This window comes from Cydia amplana, chromosome 5 (genome assembly GCF_948474715.1).
Source record: "Cydia amplana chromosome 5, ilCydAmpl1.1, whole genome shotgun sequence".
Lineage (NCBI taxonomy): Eukaryota > Metazoa > Arthropoda > Insecta > Lepidoptera > Tortricidae > Cydia > Cydia amplana.
Window position 1 is genome coordinate 5311780 of NC_086073.1, and position 22449 is coordinate 5334228.

Sequence of the window (22449 nt, forward strand, 5' to 3'; positions counted from 1 at the left end):
TCAGATTTCAAAATCCGAATCGGGCCCATTGTGTTTGATTTTATTATCATAAAATATCGTCACTAAACTGCGTAAGTACTAAAATTCGCTGTAAGGTGAAGTCACGTAACATGAGCAGCAGCAATATATACCTATTAACGTTCTATATAGTTCTAATGTGTACACGAAGATGTTCAGCGTTTAGAAAATGAATCAAAAGAACCTAATAAGTACCTATTGCAGTTTGTTCCACTCGTCGCCACGATTTCATGCATTAGTCTCGACTTCACCTAGAAGTGCAGTTGCGTAAGAAGCGCAACGCCGCGCATGATCCAGTGGTCGGGCGGCTTGCAGCCGGGCAGCCGCATGAACAGGATGTAGTTGGTGGAGTGGCCCGTGGTGGACAGCACGCCGCGCCGCTCGCCCGTCTTGTACAGCGGGCAGTTGTAGAACTCCGCTACGGGGAGATCCACTGTCTTCATAGGGATCAGCCACACCTAACACCAAACCAAAGAAAGGTATACAAACTATACAGTACACATACTATATATAATGTCACAGGTCTAGTGGTGTCATTGTATGAGAAGGTTCATCAATTTTTCGTGGATTCCATCATATCGTTGTATAAATGACAGATTTTTTATGAAAGTGGAAAACTATTAAAATGCGACAAAGCATTTTACCTGGCAGTTTTTTTAAAGTAACTGTAAATGCCAACATTATTACCGGCGGGAAGGTGTCGTAGAGGACTTTGGGGTACGACTCATCGATGTAATAGGACTCCCTGTTCCAGCGGGCACCTTCCATAAAGAGCCCTTTGATGTACACCCCTTCTACCGGTGGTTCTTCCAGCTCCAATACACGTTGCACCTACACGTGGAAAATAAAGTTATATAAACAAAACAGAGAAAGGCAATCTAAAATATTAATTGCATCTAAATTTGGTTGCGTTTTATAATGAGCACCTCATAGTGGTAGGCGAGCTGGTCGATGGGTATCTTGTACTTGCGCGCGTAGCTCTGCTGCGCGGCGGTGAGGAACGCCTGCGGGAAGTAGAATCCCGACAGCCAGAACACCACCGGCGGCCCGTTCGCGTGCCAGTGCTGCACAAAGTGAAATAAATATACTTTCCATGGTAACTTTAAATATAAAAATTGGAATCATATTAAAATTACTTAGCGTAATAACAAAACATCACCTGTAAGAATTCAAGCCGGGCCAAAAGATCGTTGACGTAAGCTGCAAACGGCTTTAGCGACGGGTAGCTCTTGCCGGCCCATAATGCAGGTATACGGCCGCGCACCATGCTCGTCAGCACCTCTTCCGTTGCGTCCGTTAACACACTGACCCCTATCATATAGTGCATTGCATTAATGGGTCTCATCAAACAGATTCATAAATGTATAAGCTTAGATGTAGTACCTTGCACAGCGCCGATGACAGCTCGTGAGCTAGTCCGGACGATGTTGACAAGGCGCTCGAAGCGCGCCGCCTCCTGGATGACCACGATGGACATGGGCGACATCTCGGCCGGCTTGAGGTCGCCTTCATGGGACGGGCCTGATAGAATCTTAGCAGGTAATCGCGCCAGCACGTCTTCTGCGATGGCCATGGCTTGCTCCTCCGGTGTTTCGCCGCCACCTCCTCCTGCCATTGTGTCCTACAAGCAAATTACCAATTTAGGTTGTGGCGACAGGTGTTTTAATTATTAGTATTTTTATAAATAATATTAAGACACTTAATATTCAAATGCCGTTGCGTCTCCGCGCGACGCGAGCGCAGCGTACGAGTAGCGAGTACTTGCCCTATCGCTCGGTTTGCTTCGCCGTAGATCGGCGGCCCGAGCGCGCATTCGTGCGCGCTCGGAAATCCCAGCCACTTGTGCCAGTCGGCACATTACCACTCTCGAGGTTGGACGCATGCGCTCGCGCCGCCCGAGCTAACGGTTAATGCTTACGCGCCGACTCGCTTGCTTTATATTCGGTTTGCGTGCGCGCCGAATACGCTTATAGTTTTTGCCTTTTTATGTAAACTTTCTTTATGTGCTTTTCCTATCTTCTGTGCTTACTCTGACTATCTCTTCAACTATACTGTGCTGTGCTTTGTACTCTTACTTCTTTCCTTTGTGCTTGTGACTCTTGTGTGCCGTTATTTGACAATATATAATTAATGTGGAACTAGCTTGTTTCTCTTATCTCGTTAGGCTAGTCCACCACAAGGTTTTCGGCAAAAAAACAACCAAAAAAAATATCGTGTAGATCCGAGTATAACATCGAAATTGTAGTGCAAATAAATTAGCATGTTGCTGATTTATATTATTATTTGTATCATTTTTGCTTGAAATTTTATATTATAGTTGTTCCTACCTGTCAATTCCCACAATGTGACGTCACCATAAGCGTTGCGGCTCATATATGAGCCGTGGGATTTAAGAGGTTAAAAAAAAATTGTAGTATCGCTTACAGACATATCTGCTTGATAAAAAAAAATGTATTATTACTTACCACAAATTTTCTAAACAAATCCTAGATGAGCGCAAGAAGGGAAACGTAAAATCTTACATTTATTGATCATAATATTAAATGTACTAACAATTTCACAAAGAACAAAGATTAAAAATGTTACTTACCAGACGATCCTATTTTGAGCATGCCGACAAGTGAATGAAAGAAACACAAAAGAATTACATTCAACACTAAAATATCTAAATTTACCTAATGTAATGGACTAGTAAATTCAAGAAAGTAAATGTTGTAGATGGACTAAGTTATCATTTTACTAACTACAGGTTGATTCACAAAAGCTGGCACGAATGTAATATCTACGTGTGTATCACATTAACCAATAAAATGGTGACTCTGAGTCTGACGGTATACCGACATAAGTACAATAAAAGTTTCGTGTATTTCATTCATGCCAGCTTTCGTGAGTCGACCTGTAAGTACTTAATCTCAATAATATCGACAGTGCTAGGGAATGCTCCCGGTACTGAATTTGTATGGCGAGAACCGGGAATTCTTGGTTCCGGGACTGATTTTGTATAGAAAATCAGTACCGGGAACATGCCTTAGATATTGCCATGTGATTTCATGTAAATCATAATTATGAAAAATAATTAGACTAATTTATTGACCACAATATCTACAGCGCACGAGTACAGCCCTGTACCTGTGTCTTAACGGCCGTGCCAAGCAGTTCGTTGGCCTCCTGGAAGTGTTTGGTGATGTCCGCGTTGGGATGGAAGCCGAAGACGCCAGGCGGCGTAGCCACCGGCAGAGAGCGCGCGTACGCAATAAACTCGCTATGCTCCTTCAGTTCCGGGATATAGTAGGTGCCTGTATTCAAAGAATTTAACAGTAATGATAATCATTTTATGGCAGTACATCAACTTAAATTTTTACGGATCGAATTAACGGCTTTGAAAGAACTCTGAATGTGCCAGAAAAGGGATGTGATGTGATACCTAGTGTATTTTTTCTCACCTGTTGAGTCAATGTTGTACTTCTTATCGTAGATAGCTTTGGGGTTGTAAAACTTAAAGAGGATGGTGTTGAGGCAGCGGCGATCCCAGTCGTCCGTGACACGGCCGCCATAGTTGCACTCGCCCGTCAGGTAGCGCAGAGCCACGAATTGTACGTCCTAGCATTATAAGCAAGGGTTCTATAAAGTCGTTAATATAATTTTCTAAAATATCTAAGTACCTAATTGATAATAAATTAGCTCAGCTCAATACATTCCATGCAACGTGAGAGCAAGCTAGGTTATACAAAATTATATGGATCACTAAAAGATAACTGTGTCCACAAAAAAATAAGAAAGCTAAAAAGAGGAAGAAGTTTTCTCACTTTATATTCATTGAGAAACATGTTAAGCTGTGTGATACTGATGCTAAGATCGGTCTCGTTGAACTCGTAGCGGATGTTCCAGCCCAGCGGGCCGAACTGCCGCCGCTCCTGAACCACCGCGTGGAAGAAGCACAACGCGAACAGCAGCTTCTTGAAGAACACCGGCTGTTTGTTGCCTTCGAACCACTCTGGATTATTGATCGGATCACTCTGGTACGACCGAGCGATATTTGCTCTTAATCCTGTAAGTACATTCAAACACGAAGGGCTAAACTAAAACAGCGATGAAATAGAACTTAGCAAATATGTTCTTAGCATCAAAGTTCATATATACTATACATAAACAACTAAACAGCCTATCCAAAGTGGTAGGCATTTTTTTCTGCATAGGTTTTTCAAATCATTTGCAATGTTTTGGGTGGGAAAAGGTTTTCATTTGTATTTTCTAACCTTGTGGTGGTTCATTGGTCATTTTTACTCCATTTTGTAGCACGTAGACAGGGAAGTGGTCAGCAGGGTACGAGGTCAGCCAAAGCCTAAAATCCGGGTGGGTAGTGTCCGGTTTAAGACCTTCACAAATCTGTAAAAAAGAACTTATGTCCAGACAAATTCGCATAGGCGCGTTGCGTTCACCATCTTTATACAAATACCTTTTCAAGCATTGGCATCCAACTTTTGGCTAGATGACAATTCTGCAACACCACCCAAGTACCACTTCGGACGCCTTCTTCTATAAGCTTGACAGCTATAGGGCCTTGGCCTTGGCCCAGCGATAGAGAGAAAAGACGGGAGGCTCCAAATCCCTTACAAAATAAATTAATCATAAATACTCCATCGACTTTATCGTTATTTATGTCAATAGGCTACATGACTAATTTTCATTTATGGTATCAATCGATCGAGTTTGTTTTTAGGATCAAATGTCTATATGGGACAAAAACCGACAGTCGCACTTCACTCGCGAAACGCCCTAAACAAAACGATAAGGGAACGTGACGTCAAGGTCTCTGGGAGCCCATCTTGTAGTATGGACAAAACAAGAAAATTGCGTTTTTGTAGGTGAAATATTGCGTTTATGAATATAGTTGCTATACAATATTGTTTGTAAAAATAATTTAATTAGTTCCCTAGTTGGATGTACTTGCATTGTTACTGAAATTACCTGATCATCGGCAAATTTAAGCAGAGTGCCCATGGGATCCGATCCAGGAGTTAACACAAATAGAAGAGGTATGCAGCAATGAGAATCCGAATACGAAGATTGTAAATCGAAAAGTGGAGGCTCAACAAATTTACGACCCATTTTATCTAAAAATGAAAGTTAACGAGTATAAATTATGATATGACATAAGTATTTAGTAACGTAAATTTAATAAAAACAAATGTATTATTTTATACTTTGCACGAAGTCTTGAACGGCTGGTGTCATCATGTCTAGACGAAGGCAACGCAGGATCATCATTTTCTGAAAGTAGAAACGATCACTTAGATCCACAGAACACCGCCTATAGAAACCTAATATTGGCCATTTTGTTCCCAACGCAAATCACCAAACTGTGAGGTGCGGGAGGGGTGCTCACGGCGTTGCGATTGGTCGTCCCAAACATGGCGCGCTAACACGTGTACGCATAGGGATGGGACATGTTCATTACAGGTAGTGGGTACTGCTACCAGTGATACCGAAATTTATTGTGGTAAAATTGTTACCAATTTAATGCCAATTTAGTATACTTAGAGTAAACTTACTTAATAATTATATTGATTAATTTAATATTTCATTAACTAATTTAACAATGTACCTGAAATTTTTAATTAACATATTAGGGCATTTCTGTTTAAAGTACTCAGAACTTGAATTTTAAAGTTTATAATTTTTATATTATTTCCACTCAGAATCGCAATCTCTTTCGATACGAGAAAAAAGTGTCGCCAAAATCTCATAGGTACAATTATTTTCTTTTGTCCGTTTTATTAAGGTCATAGAAGGTTGTATTGAAAACATATTCAAATGGACCAATAACATATGCCTATTAAAAATCAACTCCGAGTTCTCTCGCACTTCTTTGAAGTTCATCATCAGGTCCATCTCGTGACATGAGACCTAACTGCTCACCTAGAGGGTTCTAAAAAACCCATACAACATATGTCTATTACAAACCAACACCGAGTTCCCTCGCACTTCTAGAAGTTCATCATCAGGTCCGTCTCGTGACATGAGACCCTAACTGCTCACCTAGAGGATTCTAAAAAACTCATACAACATATGTTTATCACAAACCAACACCGAGTTCCCTCGCGCTTCTTTGAAGTTCATCATCAGGTCCATCTCGTGTAAAAAATAAAATAAATAAAAATAATAAATAAAATCAGGTCCATCTCGTGACATGAGACCTAACTGCTCACCTAGAGGATTCTAAAAAACCCATACAACATATGTCTATCATAAACCAACACCGCGTTCCCTCGCACTTCTTTGAAGTTCATCATCAGGTCCATCTCGTGACACGCGGCCTAACTGCTCCGTTGGCCTAGAGGATTCTAAAAAAACTTACACAACATATTACCTATATTATGTCTAAAATGGTACAATACGGTATGACGAAGCACGAAGTTTCCGCAACTGACGAAACCATCATCGTCACATCACTAGCCGAAAGGGAAAGGGATAGCGCATTGCATTTTCAAGTTGACGAAAAGGGACGGACATACTTCGCCTCTGCTTACTGACCAGTATAAAATGAACCCCGCGGACAAGAAACATTATTCAATGAAATAATGAATTTGACTTTCCTGTGGGATGTTATTCCATCTGTTTCGTAAGTAGAAGTCTTAGATGACTTGCCACACCATTTTACGCTGCAATATCCCATGATTTCCCAATGAATTCAATAGTTTACGATTTATTTTCTTAGACTCGTGCATACTGCTAACAGGTCGTAACCTTGGGCGCAACTGATCGGAGCGGTGCGCGAACAATCTTATATTTGACCTATACACCATACGGGCGATGACCGCGAGTCGTCCTATAAGGTCGGTCTATAGGGGTTGGTCTGTGCTTAGATCCAACAGTGCAGCATTAGTTTTAGAATGATATTTTATTTTAATAAAAAAAAACAACCTCAAAGGGAGTACATTTCTTATCCCACGGCGCTGGCAGAGGGTTGTCTTGCGGGTCCTCTAGGTCGCAATAGTCCTTCCATACACCTATATTAGCCATGAAATGGTCCAATAAGCCATGAAATCGGTCGAATTCATTCAATCTGTAATTCATATTGTAGTTTAGTTCTAGGTTAGTTGAGCTGCTGCTAATGTTATTAATGAATGTAAATCAGCGCTGGAAGTCGCCAGCAACATGCTGAGATGAGACCATTTCGTGGCACTTTATCCTTTTATTCTCTGTTATATCTCTTGTTATCGCTTGTTATATCTCTGTTACATCTGTTTCTATTTTGTGTTTGTGCTCACGAATAAAATTATTTCTATTCTATTCTATTCTATTCTAAATCATTTTCGAATAATCCTTTTGTAATGATTACCCGACAAATTCAGTCCAGGCCTGAGGGCCGAGGAACTGGACAGGGTTGGGCGGCACGTGCCTCGGCTGGGCGCCGGCCAGCAGGAACAACACGTGGCTCTGCTCTAGCTCGCCCTCGGCCACCATTATGGTGATCGTCAGCAATAAGGAGAACACTAGTTTGTCCTAGGAGAGGAAAATAACGAACTTAACCATTGTTTTCTTATATTATACGTAAAGGCAAGGAACTACTGTTCAGATATTCAGGTTTATGGAATATGATACAGATTGATTTGATTTCCATTCAAATATATTAAAAATCTCTACTATGTTTGAACGAATAGGAACTACGGACGTGAGCTCCACCTGTTGTACTACTATGTCATACCTAATCGTGTTATTATTTTTAGTATATTTCTGAATAAACCTTTTCAAACAAACTTCTGCAGATGTTAGCGTACAGCGAGTATGTAAAGTAAGCGCGCAATATTCCCAGTCGCTGTGGGATATCATCAACCTTTTCTGTATTATTTATGGCAGCAGTGAAGAGAGCTTCAAACCACCCCAAAGAATACTGATACATCGGATCGATATTTGCTAAGGATGCTGCAAAATAAAATATGTTTTCGTTATTATATAAATATGTATTACATCAATAGCATATAATACAAATCAATTATAGTTTGTCAAAGGACTGTCTCATTTCAAACATAGACAGAGAGAATCATCTTTGTCTTACAGTGTACTAGCACCCAAAAGAAAAGGATGAGTATAATTTTCCTGGTTCTTAATGACTGACAAATTGGTTTGACCAACTACTTACCAATAAGGAAAAACAAATTAGTAGAGTGGACAGCGATGGGTACGTAATCATCTCGAGCGGTATCAATTGCTTTCTCGGTGACCATGGCCACCTCTTGTTTTTCTTTAATTTCATTTGATGTATCTTTAGCAGAGTTTAATATCTGTAAGTCAAAACAGTTTAATATTTATTAGGTATACATATATGAAAATGTTTGTGTACTTATTCATGCGTGCTATTGATATATAGACTTCGTTATGCATGCAGAGATTCGGATGAATTAAAAAAAAATCTGACGAGAATTGCACTGAAAAAAATAAATTCTTTAAAGGGGATTTATAACTTTACCTGTACTGCTTCCTCGTCTTCTAAGAGATGCTCTGACGTGGACAATACATTAAGGATTTTCCTTTCAATCTCCTGCAAAAGCCTCCTGTGTTCGGCACCTTGTGTTGTCAAATCTGATTTGGCCTGTTGTAAATCTGGCCTTTCTTTCGCCACTACGCGAGCTAACAGTTGGGCTTCAAGACCATCTTTAGCCAACATAAAATTGACTAAGGTCACACGCACGCCCACTTCGGGTAAATAGTGAGGGTTTGCTAACTTTGTGCTTATGTAGAGTCTACAAAAATAAACAATTATAAAATACACTGCTCTGAAATGTATAAGTTATTATTATAGTTATAACGCCCTTACTTGAAGTCCTTGCTGTATTCCACAATAGTATCACCTATTTTTATGCAGAGTGCTCCACCCTGACGAAATGTTTGCTGCTGGAGTAAAGGCTCCAACATTGGATCTAGTTCTTCTAGTACATTTTCCAATAGCACCTGTGATATAAATATAATATACAATTAATGATAACTCTAATTCTATGCATTTCATAAAATCAAAAAGGGTTGACATGATACCGGCTGTCCGAATTGCACAGCATTTTCTAAAACTCGACCAAGATCCGCCTGCGTCATTCTCACTACATTTAAGTTGTTAGGCTTTTCCATGTTTTTGATCCAGCGATTTGCTTGACCTTGGGGGTCGATCATGAGAGGCCAGCGACGAGCAGTCCTGAAAATACAAATTAAAAGTTAGAGAAAGACATCATATCAATTTTTTTAAATAATTAATCATGTCACCAAACTAACATTAAAATGATAGCACTTTCAACACTGAAGTCGTCGGCTGGCAGTCCGTCTATATTCCACTGTTGTATTGTGACTGGTTCGCCCAGAGTTTTAGTCAGGCTGTAATTTAGGGTGCACACCATACCGCAACTGTGACATGCCTGAGCCCATTTCTTTATCTGTAAAATACGTATAGGTAATACATATGTTGTTCTTAAAAGTTGTACTTGTAACTAATAAAACTTCTTATACATATAAATAACATACTTGATCAATTCGAAAAGCAGCAGTAAATGGTCCAAGATAGGCGATAATACCAGCAGCAATTAAAATGTCACCTAAAACCAATTTATCATTATAAGTATTATAACATTTATAACATTTTATCAAAGTTATGATTAAAACTAAACTATATATATTTGTATCATTTTATTATATACCAGTTAAAGAATTGTACGTTTCCCGCAAAGTTTTAGCTATCTGCGTCCACCTAGTCTTCTCTCCTCCTAATCCTGAGATGAGCATTTCGGCTCGCTTCAACTTGTTACTACAGTCCATCACCTCGTCATCGAGAAACTTTTGCTGGCGATTTTGTTCCGCTAAGGCATCCTCTAATTTTGCTAGTTTGAGTTGGACCTGGGAATCAATTGTGTCATGAGTTCGTGTCGTTTTCAAAGAAGATTAAAATGAGTTTTTGTTGATGTACCTCTCTGAGCTGAGCCTGTTTGACAGCGAGGGCAGCCATGGCCTTGTCGTAGACAGCCTGGGCGGCGGCGAGCCTCTGTTTTTTTGGCGCAACCACCTTTGCGACTTTGTCGTACTTCGTCATGGCAATCACCCACTTACACATGCCTATAATGCAACACGTTTTTCACAACTATTCATTATTATCAATTGCTTTCATGTAGTGTTCAGGATTATATTACATTCATTCAATATGTGTTTAATGAGTAAGTATGTGTACCCTCGGCAGCGACGGAGACGGCTCGGATCTTCTCTGGCACAAACCCCTCGTCCTGCATGACCGTCTTCATGAGCTTGGCCATTACAGCGGGCGGGATGTTGTCCTTGTCGTAGTTCTGCAGACCCTCCAGGAACTTGATGTCGTTCAGCAGTTTCTTCGACGGGCCCCAGTAGTCTTCTATCGTTCCGACGCCCGACGGGTTGGGTATCTTATCAGGTTTCATTTCCTAGATAAGTTTCTTGTATTAAAGCCCGTATTTTTCTTTGGAATCATATATATACTTGAATAGTCAACATCAAAAAAATTATAAATGTAGCTGAAAGTACTCTAACTGAGAAGAATAGTTTACTTACCGGATCGTCCTGTTAGGAGGCATTAAAAAGTAAATTATTATTATATTTAAGCCTTACATTACATAAACAACAAGAATTTAACATAACATATATTCATACTTAATTCAGTATTCCAAAACAGACAGCTGCTTTATTACTTACATAAGTTAAGTACATATCAGGTATACTTTATTTTGTATAGTTAAACCCGGTAATGCATGAACTTGTATTACCTTTAAAATACAAATAGCTTCCATGACGAGCTTGATGCCTTTAGGCGGACTTTTCATGGTTTTAATAAAGGTGATATCTTGTGGTGTAAGAGTATCAAGCGCTGCTAAAGCAGAGTTGAGAATCGGCATGGCTTCCGCCAGATCTGCGTCGCATTCTTCTTTAATGGCTTGAGCTTCAGCTGCCTAAATATTAGATCAGTTGTGAAAATCAGGATAAAGGTAAGCTTAATGATACTTGAATCGAATTAAACCTTTGATTATTGTTTGATAAGGATCCTGAGGGCCTACCGCGAACCACGTTCGACGTGTTGCCTCTCTATGGCACTTGTAAATTCGTGCGTAAGTGTGACAGGGAGGCAACATGTCGAACGTGGTTCGCGGTAGGCCCTCTGGCTGAATTTTAAGTCATATGTTTTTTATATACGGCCCTTTCGACGTTAGTCCACCATTTTAGACCACAACAACACACATACTAAAAGGTAATATAACAAAAACCAAGAAACTAGATAACGACAAGAAATTTAAGTATGAATGGTCAGAATTAAATTCTGATGTGAGTTATTAATGTTATTATATGTTTCTTCCTCATGTGTCATACTCATACCTGCTCCTCAGCAGCAGCCTGGTCTTTTAACACTTCGGCCTCCACTACGGCTACACCTTCCTTCTCCATCTCCACTTTCGCGGTGGTCACTGCTACAGCTGCAGCACCAGCTGCCAATTTCGGCTGAAGCACTTCTAAGGCTTTTTGTAACGCTGCGACCGACTTGGCAGCTACGGCAAGTTGATCCAATCCAGTCAAATATCTCTTCTCACCCGTAAGTAATTCCCTGTTGGTTTAAGAGAGAGCATTTCTTCCATTTATATAACTTTGTAGACGAATAGCTAATTTAGGTATTTGTTTCTAATACTTACGTCCGTTTCTTACCCAGCAACGATTTGAACATATTGATGAGCTCGAGGTAGGCAGTTGGTGTAACGTAGTTGTAGCGCTTGAGCCGCAGCAGAAAGGCGCGTGTTAGCTCTTGCGTGTCAGTGTGGAACACCTGACACAACTTGATGGCGGTGTGACGTTCCAAGTCTGTCAGTTCTACGTCTCTTAAGAATCTTGTTGCTACCGCTAGCAAGGCGTCCGGCGGCCATTCCTTTAAAAAAGAGCATTTTGGTTTGTTCTTGTAAACAATTTAACACATTAATTGCCACCCAGCCAAACAAGACATCTGCGTCAGGCCACAAAAAATTCGTCATATAAAGCTGTAGTACCACGATCCCGACTATCGGGTCGTTTGGCTTGGGAACGAAATCATAAAATACCCGATAGTCGGGGTTTCGGCACTGAATGTGTTAAATATTGTGAAATACACACATTAGGAAAGTGCTAAAATACCTACGCCAAAGCTCTAATTTTGACGGAACCTTATACATACCATGAACCAGTCAATGGTGCAGCAGTTGACAAGCGCGGGAAACTTGCGAATGCGTGTGCGCAGTGAAGTGCCGGCGGGCGACATGGCCAGCACGATGTGCAGCTGATCTCGCACGATCGATACGAAGTACGTGTACAGCGCTGTCGGGCTACCATCCGTTTGCAACGACCTGTCCCTTTGTCTGTCAATCTACCAAGATTACAAATTTATATAATCTTTAATAGAAAAAAACCGACTTCTCTAACTACTAGCCTAACCCACTTAACGGTGCTTATACTTTATTTGGTAATATGTATACATTTTATGGTAATCATAGTGGTTGATTTAGTTTAGGTATCATAGTGGTTTTCCGGGTCAAGGTCCGGGTCTGGGTCCGAGTCCGAGTACGGGCCCGAGTCCGGAGTCCGGGGCCCAATCCAAGTCAAAATCGAAATTGAAAATCACAACACGTTTACTATGCGTCGTTGAGGAGTTCTGTTCTGATCATCATCAGCAGTTCCACTTCATCAAATGCCACAGTTTTTAATGTAAATGCTTGATTTTCTGATGAAAATATATAAAATTCTATACGGATGCCTTTAAGATTTGAGAAGTTCCCTCGATTCCTCATGGATACCATGTTCAGGACTTGAGATTGACATAAATGTGCCTAAAAACCTAACTTGCTTAACAAACATAACGAAAAGGACAAATCGCCAAATGCGAGCTATGCGTCGTTGAAGAGTTCCGTTATGATCATCATCAGCAGTTCCACTTCATCAAATGCGACAGTTTTTAATGAAAATGCTCGATTTTCTGATGAAAATACAAAAATCTCTATACGCATGCCTTTAAGATTGGAGGAGTTCCCTCGATTCCTCGTGGATCCCATCATCAGAACTCGAGCTTGACAAAATTGTGGCTTAAAAACTTAACTTGCTTAACAAACATAACGAAGAGGACAAATCGCCAAACGTGAACTATGCGTCGTTGAAGAGTTCTGTTCTGATCATCATCAGCAGTTCCACTTCATCAAATGTCACTTTTTTTATGTATATGCTTGATTTGTTGATGAAAATACAAAAGTCTCTATACGCATGCCTTTAAGATTTGAGGAGTTCCCTCGATTCCTCATGGATCCCATCATCAGCACTCGAGCTTGACAAAAATGTAGCTTAAAAACTTAACTTGCTTAACAAACATAACGAAGAGGACAAATCGTCAGACGTGTGCTATGCATCGTTGAAGAGTTCCGTTCTGATCATCATCAGCAGTTCCACTTCATCAAATGTCACTTTTTTGAATGTATATGCTTGATTTGTTGATAAAAATACAAAAATCACTATATGTGTGCCTTTAAGATTTGAGGAGTTCCCTCGATTCCTCATGGATCCCATCATCAGAACTGGGTTTTGACAAAAACGGGACCAATCTGTATGCATATACATACAATCAAAAAAATAATTTTCAAAATCGGTCCAGTAATGACGGAGATATGGAGTAACAAACATAAAAAAAAAAAAAAAACATACAACCGAATTGATAACCTCCTCCTTTTAGATTTGGAAGTCGGTTAAAAATAAATGTTATAACGACGCTATCTGATTTGAGCTCACACATAGCTAACTTGTACTTACGACTCTTATCTTTTCACACAGTTCTGCTTTTTCATCAGCACCAAAAATATTTGGCACCTCTCCAGAGTTCAGCATGTTATTTACGTCTTCCAAAAATCCTTCTTCTTTAATCTTTTTTCACCAAGAAATAAATTAATGATTAGTATTTTACCCTACTAAGGGAAATCAAAATATAGGGTTCGGGAAAGTCTCTTGGTTATTACTTATTACTCTTATTAGCTATTATAATAGTAGTATTTTAGCAGCCTGTCTAAGTACCTACTAAGTATTGGATGTTTGTATTGTATCTTTGAATTGTATAAATTGTGGATTTGATGGAAAGCCGGGATGTGACCTAAGCACTTGAAACGTATCTAGGCGATATTTCCAAAAAAATATAGTTGTTATTTTTCTGCTTGTTTAATTATTTACTTAAACAAGAATGTCTAACTCTTACCTGAGATTCAATGAATAGAAACACCATACATAAGTCGGGAGTACTTGACTTTCTCAACAAAGACTTCAAATCTTCTCGCCATTCGTTCTTTCCGTATGTACGACTCATTTCTACCTAAAATTTAAAATATGTATACACTTATTAGTTGACCAATCAAAACCTTTGTCCACCCTAATTGTATCCAAATTAAAGCTTTGCTGATATAGTTATAGCCAAGAATAATGTTCAAATTTTCAAAATGCATTTTCAAAATGTGCTGTTGACTAATGACTTTTAGGATTATTAAGTAAAATGTATAAATAAATGATGGTAACGTACCTGAAATAGATCGTACTCGTTGATGCTGGCCGCAAGGCGCGTGAGAGACTGGCGGCCTGAGCCACCGAGCCCCACCAGCAGCGCGTGCGACGCCGGCTGAGCCAGCACGCGGCATATGCGCGATACATGCTCTATAGCGAACCTGGGATGTGAATGTAATCGTTAAACGAACTATGACTTAAATAAGTTTTCGGCAAAAAAATAATTTTTGTACTACCTTTTATGGCGGCTGACTGTACTTTTTTTTCCACAACTTTTCAATCGAATAACCCCGAACACAATTAGTTTGAATTGTTTTATCACAGAGTTCTCAAGGCCATCTCTCTCCATCATCAGATCAGCTCCATGACATCATAATATTGCATTGTCATCGGATTTACATATGGATGTATGCAAAATTTCAGCTCAGTCGGAAATCGGGAAGTGGGTCTAATTTAGCTTCCATGATTTGACCCACACTAACTAACATACATACTAACAGGACAAGTTAAACAAATGCTTGTAAAAACGTCTCGATGTCGTTAAGTATCGTACACATACCTACCAACTTTAATTGTATACGAACCTGAATAATACAAGATTCATTGGTTTCTTGGACATAGCGTTAAATTCCGCGAGGAAAGCGTCCACGGTCGCATTCAAATGTTCCATGTCGGTTGTCTCCATGTAGAAACGTGTATCCACTTTCGGGTTTGCAAAATTACAGTAAATTAGATTCCGAAGATGTCGGTCGGTTATCTGTGGACATAATTAAACAATTACATATATAAGAGTATACATATAATTTAATACAATTGATCACTTTTTCGTAGGTGCATAATAATTTTCAAAGAGTTTACCGTATCTTTCGGTCCGTCTAAAAGCCTCGAGAGCATTTTATCGAAGTTTTCGTTGAGATACTCCTCTGTAGCAGCTCGTAAACATTTAACCATCCATCGCCGGTCCGAATCTTCTACGAGACGATCCGAGAAGACTCGCAAACACTCATGTACCCATAAGCGCTTAATACTTTGAGTATCCGGGGTTACGTCCGGTTTAGACAAGAGTACACCCTATTTAAAAAAATAAGTTTATTATAAATAGTTGTTAGCGAAAGATTGCCAAGCAATTAATATTTAGGCTTTACCAGAATAACCCTAGAGAAGTCACGCAAGTTGAAGGTGTAATGAGACTTGGATGGCGTGGGCAGCAAATTCAATCGGCATTGTTTATAAACTTCTAAAGTGCCGTTGACTACCTCTTCGATACATGGCTCAAAGTCTCTTGTGAATCCTCTAAAATAATAAAACATTATGTGTTATTGATTTATGTAAAGATATGTAGGTTTCTTATAGCTCAGCTTATGTAGAATCTGATAAATTCCTGACGAAATCACCTTGTATCCAGATGCCATGCCATTATCTTGTTGAAGATTACTCTAAGTGTTTCATCATCAAATTCATCAATGCACAGGAAGTTAAAGTGACGAGAAAACCTCGGAGTAATCAGTTTTGCTCCAGGTGTTGGTTTTCCCATTGCACACATAAACTGAAATGTGAATTATCTACATATAAGAAATAGTGTATTTTAAAAACGTAATATGATAATATGAAACGTGTTATCAACTGACCTGGACATCTATTAAACGCATAGCGACATTAGTCTTGCGATCATACCACAACCCCAAATCTATGCCCTGTCGTAAAACCTCTATAGGAGGTTGAGCGCCGTAAGTCTCTGCCTGCGGCATGCTCACGTCGTCTACAAATACGACAGAATAGCATCCTACTGGGGGACCGAAATAGCCTGCAAAATATACGTCACTTTCAATAAAATTCTTAAACCTCTCTTGTCTGAATTGCACTAGCCTAGCATACTCCTTATATGTTATGAAGGAGACTAGACTTAAACAAGTTAAACTTTAGAACTTTCACTGCCAAGCTTCGACGTTCTAACGGAAAAAAAACTTATATAAAATTCTCGGCAGCCAACGTCACAAGTTAATGCTTTCGAGAAATACTAGCTAAATATAAATATATAGGTAGATGAAAAATATACCTTTTCTTCTTTTGTCAAGCTTTCCCATAATTATATCCTGCGTTTGATTGCAGTTAGTTTGAGCAGAGAATGCCATTATAAGTGCTTTAAATACCTTCGTGTCAACTCTCTTAATCAAATAATCCTAAAAATATTTAATTAATTACAAATACATTTTAAATTCTTATATTTCACAACAAATCCTCGTACAATAAGTGCATATTGTTGGCTTACAATGATGTAGGATGATTTCCCAGTTCCAGTTGGGCCAACCATCATGACTGCTTTATGATGCGTGACCAGGAGCTTGAATAAAGCCAGATACGTGACACTGTCCAAGGTAGTCACCAGTATCTGATTTGGCGGAGTATCCTTACTGATTGGAGGCGCGGAGATTACGTCGTCTTGCCAAGGTTTCCACTTACCTTTTCCCTGGAACATATGTTTTATTTTTAAATATTATTCTACTACTTGTGACATGCTAGGTAGCCAGCTAGTAAACTGAAGTGGTTATAACTAGTTTTGTAAAATTAAATCATTACCGACTTATATAAAGATACGTAGGTATATATAATATACTATTGTACATATTTTAGTTACCTCCTTAATATAACGAAATTCATACACAGTCCCTGTCGCTGGAATAGTAACTATGTATTGCTTTTCTGGTTTATGGATAACCTTCGGACATTTCAAAGCTTCAAGGATCTGCAAAGAACAAGAAAACCTCAAGACACCGATAATAATTTAAAATTAAGTTATCCAACAATGGTTATTACCATTTCTGGAAATTCTTTGTCGAGTAATCCTCTAAAAATCATATCGAATTTAGGACGGCTACTAGCTTCCAACGTTGCTCCTATAGACCAGATGCAGGAAAAGAAGAAGATGCCCTGAAAGTTTAAATTTGTGTTTATCTAGTCGTAGGTATTCTAGTCGCATTAACGATTAATTAAAGTACCTAAACAACAATAACAGCGGTCTGTGTGTAAGTAAGTAATCAGCGAATAGAAACGAAATCAGTCCTTAGGACTTTTATTACATAAGTTTGTTAAACGTTATATTACAAAACGGTATTTACCTCTAATTGTGCTCTCACATCAAGATCAGATACTGAATCTATATATTTTTCATTATAAAAATCGTCCATAAATGTGTCATATATATTCATACACGAGTTAACCAAATTGCTTCGTGATGTTACATACATTTGCTGTAATTTAAAAATGGATAAACACTCTATTTTAATGACATAAGGTAAAGTAGCTGCACTCTACTAATAGTTGGCACCTTTAATCTTGTTTTAGTGAAAGGCCTGAGTGGACGCTCGAAGCGGAGCGTTCGGCGGGGCGTGCAGCGTGGCGTCGGGCTCGAAAGTAATTTGAGCAGCGTGCACTAAGGCCGCTACTATACGCTTACATTTGTTTAACATGCACGCCGCACGCCCCGCCCCGCTACACGCCCAACTCGAGCGTCCACTCAGGCCTTACACTTAAGGCAGTAGTGCATCTTTCCAACAAGACGACAACTAATAAAAATAGTCGGCATTTTCTGAACGGTTGTCCTTAAATTTAAAAATACCTTAGTTTGCCCTGATAACTCAACTAGCCACAGTAAAGGCGGCATGAACCGTTTGAATAGCGTCCTGATGAGATTGCGATTGACGCTGTGCAGGGCGGGCGGCAGGGTGTTGAGCCACGACTCCAGCAGGCAATGCCACCCCAGGCCTTTCGGCTCTAAGTAAATCATACCGCAACGGGAAACCTAATAACAAATAAGATTTTGGGGTATATTACAGCAATAAGTACTTCTTTGTATAGTCTTGACTGTCTTGAGCAACTGAACAGATTTTAATAGCTTTTTGTAGTAACCGTATTGTTGTAGACTAATATTAGATATATTGTATAGGTACAGTAAGTTGCATTTAGCCTAAATTTATAAACACCTATCTACTGTTTATATGCTTATACTTGAGTACGTAAACATGCTTTTTTTTATTACGAAAGTGCCTTTACTTAGATTTAGCTTATTTTATACAAAATGTCTAATAACATACCTATACAACTCGTAAACATCGGAATAAGTAATCAGTGTATTATGATGTAAAAAAATTATGTAATCAATTACGTACACAACTGCAATCTACTTTTAAACAAGCTTTTATTAGGTCGACCTGTATGTAACTATGTAATAGAATCTAAGGTAACTAATTTAACCATCTTCCAAGGATCGTAGCGTCATGAAAATTGGCAGCTGTATGTAGTTTTGATGACAATACAATAATATGGTACTGTCGAACTGATCTGATGATGGAGACAGGAGGTGGCCATAGGAACTCTCGACCTGTATGTAACTAACATGTAATTTAATCTAAGGTAACTAATTTAACCATCTTCTAAGGATCGTAGCGTCATAAAAATTGGCAGCTGTATGTAGTTCTGATGACAATACAATAATATGGTACTGTCGAACTGATCTGATGATGGAGACAGGAGGTGGCCATAGGAACTCTGTGATGAAACAACGCAACCTAATTGTGTTAGGGGTTTTTAGAATTGTCTCGATGAGTATTAGTTGTCTGTCGTAAAAAAGTACAGTCAGCGATAAAAGCTTGTACCAAAAATTTAATTTTTGCCAAAACTTATTTATAATTAACAAGATATCCAATGATACGTACCGTAGCCGGTGATGCAGCTTCAAGATCCATAGGTTCAAATATTAGGTTGGTAGTAGGCGCGAGCTGAATGATCTCGCCACTCATGAGACATAGCTTTTTATTGTCGTCCAGAACGGTGTTTAAGTTCTCGATCCAGATGGCATCCACCGGACCATCAAATACTAACCACTTTCTACAAAAAATTCAGGTACATTATAATATAGTTGGTAGTAGTAATAAATACACTATCGAGTTAAACTTCAAAAGGATTGTTACTTATGGGGCTACTAAAAAAGGCATTCGTATCAACGAAAAGCGAGAAGTAAGCGAAAGACATGACTTTATGATTGCTGTAAAACAATTTAATATTTCAATTGTATTAAAAACCCTACTGACTGTCTCAATTCAGTGAGTGAACTAATTACCTGTTGTCATTAGGAGAAACTGCAAATGCTCTGTAACTGACCGCAAGAATACCGTCCGACCATTCGTGCGAGACAGGGTCAAACTGACCATACAACTGGCCCATTGTAATAGATTTCGGATTTATTACTGTCCACTCTACTGGGTTTTCGCCCATTAAACCCTAAGAACACCAGGCAGATTTAAATAAGGACTACTATCAATTACATCAGTGAGTTAATATATTTCCCTACATTGATTTGATACATACTTTTTCATACACACATCCTAGAGCTGCGCCAAGGGCGTGGTAACTTTTTGTTTTTCCAGAAATAGGGAACCCGACCAACATAAGGCCGTGCCTTACTAGTATCATTTCATATAGCTGAAGAACCTGAGAATAAGTAGTAGAATATTGATGTTTTCGAATGTATAATGTAATGTGTAACAAAACCATGTAGGTACTTTTAGATGTATGTCTGGAAGTCGTTTACGTTTTGTACTCACAAGAAGAATGTGAAGACGGTCATTCTCAAATAATATGTCTGCGGTCTAAATGCCACAACCTCACAGCAAATGTAAATATATTTTCTGAGAATAGCCGTAAAATAAGTGGGACCTGTGCTAGATAAGTTTTAATCTTTCTGATGATCAGTGTAAGACTAAACTAGCTCCTCACGTACCTTTTCAACGAAGAAATCATTCGCCTGTAAATTAAGAGGACCGCAAACTTCCTTTAAGCAGGTAACTAAGTGTGGCAAATCAGCTAAAGGCAAAGGTAATCCCGGGAACAAATCACTAATGATGCCCTGTAAATCACAAGAATAAGAAAAGATTTAAAAATATATAAATATTGAGATTACTGTCATATATGACTGTACCAGTCTTGCTATGAGATAATTCACAAGTAATATACCATGAACAACGGCACATCGTGTTCAAGAAACTTGGGCAGGTTAACGTCCTTGATGGAACGCAGCAGGATGACGTCCTCCACCTCATCGGGGTAGCGCAACTTCAGCGCGCCCGCCGCACGCAGCACTGACTTCACGGCACGCATGCCTACATGGATCAAAACAAATAAAAAATATATCAATTGACACGCATTATCATCGATTTAAAAAAATAATCTGTTTACCCTGGTAATTCACAGGTAGAGTAAACTGTCTAATCATTTTTTTTTAATTTTAACAAGCAGAAACGTCTGCGATCGATGCTATTACACCAGCAGTCTCACCCAAGACAGTAATTTTTCCACTTTTAAATTTATGTCTAATCATTGTCATAGATAAGCAGTAGTAATCAACACTCATTTTTGTAACAAACTCAGTGCTGCTGCCTTAAAATAAGGTGCAAACCAGTGAATGAGGTGCCAATTTTGTTTTTTTGAGGTGAGGTGAAGTTTACAGCAATTGTATTGTTACCAAAACTTACTTACCGTAATCGTAATGACTTTGAGAAGACAACTGTTCCGAGCACAAACGGTACGTTGCTACAATCTTGACAGCGAGAGGTTTTGCGTTCAAATACCCAAACGCATACAGCTCAATTTCAGAAATCAATACATAATCAGGTACCATCATAGCCACAGAACGGAACAAGGCCTGTAAATATTTAAATATGTATGTAGTTTTTTGGAATATCAACAATTCATTACTTAATATAGGAAAACTGTTTTAACCTTTAAGTTATCAGGCAGCTCCGATCGTCCAGCGTAACCAGGGTTCATGGTGATGAAAACAGCGCAAGTCTTATCGAGCTGTACGAGGGTGCCTTCGAACACCATCTCCGTGGCGCCCGAGTTGATGCCTCGCTGGATAGACATGATCTGCTGCGCCACCACGGACAGCACCTCCAGGTCTATTCGGTTAAACTCGTCGAAACATGACCAGGCACCGCAAGATGCTAAACCCTGTAATCATATTATTATACTTGCTGTAAAGCAATATCAGTAGTATCACCAACAAACACATAAAGTTAAATGCTTTATATTTTGACAACCATATGTGGGGACAAAACAATATCGAAGCGGGAACACATGAATAAAGTCCACTGTCGCTTTTTCGGACGACATAATGTATATCAAAAGGGAGGCATGTATTTTACCTTAAAGAATTTTCCCAAGGCAAGGTAATCCAAACCATCTGAACAATTAAACACAACGCATTGTTTCGCGACCGCCTTTGCCAAGTCCTTCGTAGTTTCTGTTTTGCCAGTTCCAGCTGGACCCTCTGGTGCACCACCTGCAGTAACAATTCAAGTGATGGCAGCTCGGCGTCATCCAACTAAAGTATGATAATAATTAACCCTTTAACCGCCAGAGTCTGATATATAAGACATTACATATCCAGCTCATTTCGCCACAGTCTGGTAAATAAGACAAAGATCTGATTTGGTTTTTACAGCACATTTATAACTCCCGTAACTATGCCAACCTTACTCTGCGTGGTACAATTACTGTCGGTGGCGACACGAGCACGCTCGATCAAAAATTGCTGGTGGTTAAAAGGTTAATAAGTAACTAAGCTGCAACAATATACCTACCTAAATTCAAATGTAGAGCGCCGAAGAGAGTTCTAAAGCATCTGTCGGTAAGTGGCGTGACGACCAAGCGGCCCGCATTTCCGAGGTACTCGTAGCCGTACATCAACTGAGAGTTGATCATGCGGGTAGCTATTTGCCAACTTAGATCTTCCTCTTGTTCCTATAAATAATAATAGAAATCGAAGTTTTTGAGGATTCAAACATTATTATTAGTTTCTTAACGTTAAATGTTTATTGTGATTGA

The 22449-nt window shown here is 39.2% G+C and overlaps 1 protein-coding gene across 1 annotated transcript in view; it reads right to left on the bottom strand.

The window, feature by feature from the left end:
- Nucleotides 1–268: 268 nt before the first annotated feature.
- The window catches only part of LOC134647837 (dynein axonemal heavy chain 7-like), a 33681-nt gene continuing 11500 nt past the window's right edge, over nt 269–22449 (bottom strand). The window contains exons 22-72 of the mRNA XM_063502165.1: nt 22206–22365; nt 21768–21904; nt 21343–21573; nt 21100–21265; nt 20578–20723; nt 20345–20470; nt 19933–20055; nt 19685–19845; nt 19281–19452; nt 18185–18367; nt 17685–17816; nt 17383–17496; nt 17204–17311; nt 16838–17035; nt 16625–16748; nt 16197–16372; nt 15963–16114; nt 15714–15861; nt 15427–15639; nt 15153–15325; nt 14588–14729; nt 14270–14383; nt 13834–13944; nt 12218–12406; nt 11706–11935; nt 11395–11620; nt 10791–10973; nt 10226–10451; nt 9968–10113; nt 9702–9897; nt 9529–9599; nt 9283–9440; nt 9052–9205; nt 8837–8970; nt 8489–8762; nt 8162–8303; nt 7766–7944; nt 7361–7524; nt 6943–7084; nt 5223–5289; nt 4987–5132; nt 4475–4627; nt 4275–4404; nt 3825–4066; nt 3462–3618; nt 3148–3314; nt 1402–1639; nt 1178–1329; nt 945–1082; nt 706–849; nt 269–476 (exon numbers count right to left, since the gene is read on the bottom strand). Coding sequence (XP_063358235.1) covers nt 270–476; nt 706–849; nt 945–1082; nt 1178–1329; nt 1402–1639; nt 3148–3314; nt 3462–3618; nt 3825–4066; nt 4275–4404; nt 4475–4627; nt 4987–5132; nt 5223–5289; nt 6943–7084; nt 7361–7524; nt 7766–7944; nt 8162–8303; nt 8489–8762; nt 8837–8970; nt 9052–9205; nt 9283–9440; nt 9529–9599; nt 9702–9897; nt 9968–10113; nt 10226–10451; nt 10791–10973; nt 11395–11620; nt 11706–11935; nt 12218–12406; nt 13834–13944; nt 14270–14383; nt 14588–14729; nt 15153–15325; nt 15427–15639; nt 15714–15861; nt 15963–16114; nt 16197–16372; nt 16625–16748; nt 16838–17035; nt 17204–17311; nt 17383–17496; nt 17685–17816; nt 18185–18367; nt 19281–19452; nt 19685–19845; nt 19933–20055; nt 20345–20470; nt 20578–20723; nt 21100–21265; nt 21343–21573; nt 21768–21904; nt 22206–22365 — 8265 coding nt within the window. The 3' untranslated portion in view covers nt 269. The remainder of the gene's footprint in view (nt 477–705; nt 850–944; nt 1083–1177; nt 1330–1401; nt 1640–3147; nt 3315–3461; nt 3619–3824; nt 4067–4274; nt 4405–4474; nt 4628–4986; nt 5133–5222; nt 5290–6942; nt 7085–7360; nt 7525–7765; nt 7945–8161; nt 8304–8488; nt 8763–8836; nt 8971–9051; nt 9206–9282; nt 9441–9528; nt 9600–9701; nt 9898–9967; nt 10114–10225; nt 10452–10790; nt 10974–11394; nt 11621–11705; nt 11936–12217; nt 12407–13833; nt 13945–14269; nt 14384–14587; nt 14730–15152; nt 15326–15426; nt 15640–15713; nt 15862–15962; nt 16115–16196; nt 16373–16624; nt 16749–16837; nt 17036–17203; nt 17312–17382; nt 17497–17684; nt 17817–18184; nt 18368–19280; nt 19453–19684; nt 19846–19932; nt 20056–20344; nt 20471–20577; nt 20724–21099; nt 21266–21342; nt 21574–21767; nt 21905–22205; nt 22366–22449) is intronic.